The sequence below is a fragment of the Hippocampus zosterae genome, unplaced genomic scaffold (genome assembly GCF_025434085.1).
Source record: "Hippocampus zosterae strain Florida unplaced genomic scaffold, ASM2543408v3 HiC_scaffold_110, whole genome shotgun sequence".
Lineage (NCBI taxonomy): Eukaryota > Metazoa > Chordata > Actinopteri > Syngnathiformes > Syngnathidae > Hippocampus > Hippocampus zosterae.
Genome location: NW_026262778.1, coordinates 113,457 through 119,243, shown reverse-complemented (window position 1 = coordinate 119,243; position 5,787 = coordinate 113,457). Strand labels below are relative to the sequence as shown.

Sequence of the window (5,787 nt, the reverse complement as noted above, 5' to 3'; positions counted from 1 at the left end):
CTCAGTTGGCGTTCAGTGTTGAAAAATGCGAAGTGAGAAAAAAAATTTTTTACGCCGGGCCAGAGTTTCATGAAAAACTCTCCGCTATTTTTTTTCCTGGCGATCCGGTTTACCCGATTTTAGCCAATTCTGTGCGCGATACCTTATATATAATCCGGGGACCCACACCCCGCCTGTCCCTCTGCCCCGTCTTTCTGCTCTCGGGGGGCCCCATCACTCACTCAAACAGGCTGAAATCAGGCTAATTTGCCCTGTTTTGGTGTTCAAATCGCGATCCTACGTGAAATCTGAGTGATTTATCAGGGGTATGTCCCATTCCATTCACGTAGCGTCGTGTCATTATCATGTGATTCATGGGTAAATGACGGGATGATCACCGGATCTGGGTAGATGAACAATACATAGCCCAGAGCTATCAATAGGAAGAATATGATAAGTAGATCCAATATTGGATTGGCCTTCATCTTGCTTTAAATGTCTTACACGTAAGGCTTTTTTTTACTGCCGGTAAGTTCAGTTACCGGGAGTAAGAGCGAGTATTGTTCATTTCTTGATCGATTTTCCCTGTTTTTATGCACCCTGATGCATAAGGATCGGCTTGTTATTCCGTTCTTCCTGTATATCAATCGTATATACCATGCATTGCACCGGTGCTGTTTTAGCTGCCAGCCAGCCCTTGCTATAACTGGCTGTACCAATTTGATTAGTACGCTGTATATACAAAATATCAGCCTCTGGGAGTAGGGATTGAGTGTAATAACTCAGTACAGCAGAACGCTATACATGATTAACCGGGCGAAGCCCTTCTTTTGGCCCGATACGCCCCCCAAGTTAGACGACAGGGAACGCTTGTTTGCCAACTGTTAATTTCCTTTGTTAATTACCAGATGTTTATAGCCGGATAACGCACTACCCTCAGTCGTTAAACGGCTTGACATCAGTCGTTAAACGACTGTACTTTTGAAGGGCAAAAAAAAGCCCGTGGTCACTGGTGCACCAACACCTACACGGGCATTTTCATCAACTTAAATCCGAGTTTATCATGCCAAGAAACGTTAGCAAAACCGGAGTGTCCTTAGCTTACGGGATCGGAGCCATGCACGCCATTCAAATTCAATCATTACCCAAGGATCTCAAGACTCACGCCAGAATGCTTCTGCTTGTGCTGTCCAGCCATGCTGACAACAAAGACGGGACGTGCTTTCCATCTCAGAGAACACTGGCGGAAGAGTGCGGTATGGGTATTACAGCCGTTAAAAGCAATCTGAACATACTCAAGGACCTTGGCCTGATCGACATACTTCACAGGACCGTAGAGAACGCTCAAGGCAACCGTGTGAAGATGACCAACGTTTACCGGATCAAGGGAGTCGGGCGGTTCGTTGGAGAGAAACCAGTGAAACAACCAGGAATGGACACTGATGCACACATGCAAATGCTTTTCCCTGACGAGGTTTTAGCGTAACCCCTACCCTACCCCCTACCCATATATCAAAATCGCCTCAGAGCTAATTATTTTAGCTCTGAGGGTCTATTCCACGCTTGGTCAGGTAGTCCCTTATCGCTTTCCTGACAACCTGACTGCATGACTGGTCGTTATCCTTGCACGCCTTTGCAAACTTCGCATGAAGGGACATCGGCAGTCGTATAACGATCTGTGATTGCTTTACAGGTAGTTTTTCCTTGATCCCTGCTGCCTCCAGCTTGATATCCAACTGCTCTTTTTTGTTCTTGCGTGCCATTTTCTGCCCTCGTTGTAATTACATGAGCAGTATAGCGCATCGCAGTGTAATAACAGCGTATAGCAAATATGCAGCAAAATGCATAACCATGCATATCATTAACTGCCGGTAAGTTCAGTTACCGGCAGTAAGCATGAAATATCCGTTTTTTACCCGTTTTTTTGTGAACGGCTGCTCTCTGATCAGGATTCAATTTTTTCCTTATGCTCTACCAGAACGGCATCCATTTCATTTGTGCTGACGGGATTAACGGTTTGTGGAATGCGCTGGTGAAAGCTGACGGTTTGTTTCTGGATTTGCTGACGAGTATTGATTTCCATGGCTGCATAGTCCCCGTCCATCCTGTTAAGCATATCCATACACTGCAATGCGACCTTTGAGTCGTTAGGCCTGCCTTTGTCATTGTCTTTTGTTGCCCATTCGATCAGCTTCCACAGTTTTATCCGCTTCTTCTCGGTGCTGATGATGGTGGATGCAATGCGATCCTGACATAACTGCTGGTAAAACTGGTAAAGCGGGCTTGATGGCTGTTGCAGCATCCTCTTGACGAATCCACCCTGGGCACCTTTGTAACCTGCTGCTGCCAGGGCCGCCTCAATATTGCCATGCTCAAAGTAATGCCTGGTAAGGATTATCTCTTCCCTATCAAGCTGACTCAGCAGTGGTAAACCTGTTTCTTCTTCCACAAGACACTATTTTCCTAGCTTACAGAACTATAGATGGAAATTTACACTTGTCTATCCTGCAGATGCTGCGGCTTCTGAGGTTAGTGTTCGCTAACTTTCTTTCTGTAGCCCGTTCGGGCTACATTTTCTAAACCCATAAAAACTATTGATTATTAAAAATCGTTGGTTTATTATATTTATATAGACGACAAGTGACGTAGGTTATGAACAGTAAAGATTTAAAGGTTCTCAGGAAGTCGCTGAAGATGACGCAGGAAGAAATGGCGTTTATGTGCGGCGTACCAAGGATTACCTATGAAACATGGGAAAGGCGATCTGTAGGAAATACGGTAAGTCGTTTCCTGAATCTTCTGATGATTCCTGAAAACAGGGATCTGATGATGAGAATGGCTTTAGAGGAAGCGAAAGTTAAATCTGAAGCTGAGTAAGAAGGGTTGACCACTGGCTGTTCGAGCAGCCAGTGACCGGCTCACAATCAAGACTGTAGAAGGAAATTAATCATGAGTAATCATGAAATCTATCAAATGCCTCTGACTGAGGCAATCAAATACGTCCCAGTAGCGCAATTAGTTGCGCTGATCAGTGATCGGAACTTCTCACAGGCTTTGCTGAAAGCCTGCGGACAAACTTCCAACTAACCATTATTGACAGGCCAGTCGCAGGGCTGGCCACTGAGGACCATACCATGTGCAAGTACCAGGAACTGCAGGCCAGACACAACAAAGAAATGAAGCAAGTGCCAATGGCCTTTGCTTACATGGATAAGCAATTTAAAGAAGCATTGGTAACTTTGGGAGTCACTAAAGAAGAAGTTCTTTCCATCGGCGGCGGTGGTTTCATCAAAAAGGCCGATGAACCATTGTTAATGAGTATTCTTGATCGCCATGTAATTGAATGCGAGGAAGCACGGAAAGATCCCCAGTATTGCTTTGATATGTTCCTGTATCAACTGGGTAACCATGAGTACTGCATTACCCACGATGACGAGCCAACCATCGAAGCCTGCGAGCTGACAGTAGAGGAAGTGGTAAACAATCCGGTTTTGCTGGATGCCTATAAAGAGGCCAAACGCTATTACATGGCGACATGCCCAGACTGGTGATTTAAACGGCAGGGTTCGCCCTGCCCTTTTTCCTTCCTTCTTTATATAGCTGTCAGTAACTCATGAATACCTACGAGACTCACATCATGCCTCAGGAATGTTTTGTACATGCTGTTTTCTGCAATGGCGATTCCATTCATACATCAGTCAATCCAGAGCTGAGTGATGATGAAATTTTCAAGTATTACCTTGGCAGGGAATTCACATTTTCCAGATTGGATTCCACTGGTAATGAAATCGAGATCAAATCAACAGTGATACGGATGATGGTTACCCGTGAAGAAGAATCCGGTAACCTTATAAATGAACCAATGAAAGAAGCACCGTTAAGCATTTCCCTGTTTGAAGAGGAAGTAACAGCATGAGCCTGACGAAATCGAATTACAATACCAGCCCATTCGGGAATGGTTTCTTGAAAATGGCTATGAAGGTCTTATCCATGAACTGAAGCTCTGTTTCCTGAATGAGCCAGTAACCAATAATTATGGCTGGAAGACGCTTGAGCATGATAACAGCCGGTTAACCATCAATATAACTGACCATACCGGCCTGAACTCACCATCGGATCAGGATATGGTGTTCACCTTTTACGACCGCATGACTGGCCGTTTCCTTTTGGAATCTGACAGATTTGAGAATGGTGAAAGGCAGCAACTAACCTTCAGGGTTATTGGCTGAGACATGATGGACACAGAACCCGCTTCGGCGGGTTTTTTTTTAATTCACAAATTGTGAAGTTTCTGTAACTGCTCTATAATTCACATTATGTGAATGAGGACGGTTATGCACGTTTTATCTCAGAGGCCATTTAATGAAGCGGCCAGAAAATACCCGAACAATTCAAAAGCCATTAATGATATTTACAAGATTTTGCGCAAAGGTGACTTTTCAACACCGGATGAAATGAGGGCAGTATTTCCCAGTCTGGATAATTTTAAATACAGGGATAAGTGGTGGGTCATCGACATTGGCGGCAATAACATCAGGATGATTGCCTTTATTGAGTTCAGAGATAACCGGATGTACGTAAAGCACATAGTTTCACATGCCGAGTATGACAAACTGTGCAGGAAGTACGCAAAGGAGGCAGATGAATGAGTTTTGAAGTGCTGAAAAACAGGGCTGAAGATTTCTTTTCTTCAGCCAGCTTTATCCATCGTATCCATAACGATGATGAATATGAGCAGGCACTGGCATTGATGGACGAACTGGTAGATGACTATGACCGCTATCTGCCTCTGATTGAGGTGTTGTCAGTAGCCATTGAGAAATGGGAATCCGAGTCACCAGAGTTTGCAGAGTTTAACAAGGCTGTCAGCGAGCTGGATGATGGGGTTTCCCTGTTAAGGGTTCTCATGGATCAATACCAGCTGAAAGCGGATGACCTGAAAAACGAGATTGGCGGCAGGAGTCTGGTATCCATGATCCTGAATGGTTCCCGCAGTCTTACCATTGATCACATAAAGGCACTGTCCCGGCGTTTCGGGATTTCACCGGCTTTGTTCCTCTGACCCGCTTCGGCGGGTTTTTCAGTTACTGCTGCAGCACCTTTTCAGCCTGTTTCATGGCATCCAGTCTCATTTCTTCCAGTGCTTCATTCAACCGGCGCCGTTTACGGGTAGCGGACACCGCATAGTAATACCGTTCAGAAGGTCCCCACTGTTTCAGCCGGAACAGGTTGCTGTTCCATGCTGTAGACAGACACACAAGGGCAGCAAACTGGATGTTGCAGTTATTGGCCAGCAGCCTGGCTTTTGAAATCACCAGCCTTACAAAGGGAGTGAACAGTTCAATGGCCAGAGGTATGTCAGCGTTGCGGAAATACTGATAAAAAAGCTGAAGGGTTTTGAACTGGGTGCTGTTCAGGTTTTGCAGTAGTTGCCTGCGGATCATGGCCGATTCCACAATGCGTTCTTCTGTCGATAAATAGTCGGCAGAAGTGCCTTTTCTGCCCAGCAGTTTTTCCAGCGGTGTCCGGTTCCTGATTTCCCTGTCGGGATTGAAGGCATGGGACAGCTTTGTATCAATGTCGATGTAGCTTACGGGCTTGTACTCAGTCACTGCCATCATTGCATATGAACCAGATCAGGTTCTTTCAGGATCTTTATAAAAAGCGGAAGTTCCATAGTAATGCAGGAATGGTGCAGTTCCCAGTCAAGGGACCTTGCCAGAGGCATCATGGCTTTCCAGTTTTCCCTGTCGGCTCTGTAAAACAGCACCGGCACCTTCTTTATGTCACTGGCCTGTTTTGCCGCCT

At 45.4% G+C, this 5,787-nt stretch overlaps 1 protein-coding gene across 1 annotated transcript; it reads left to right on the top strand.

Annotated features, from left to right (window-relative positions):
• Positions 1–4,729: 4,729 nt before the first annotated feature.
• On the top strand, positions 4,730–5,041 carry LOC127594411 (antitoxin HigA-like). The gene has a single exon (XM_052056283.1). It carries the CDS (start codon positions 4,730–4,732, stop codon positions 5,039–5,041), a length of 312 nt encoding a protein of 103 aa, XP_051912243.1.
• The last annotated feature ends 746 nt before the right edge of the window (positions 5,042–5,787 follow it).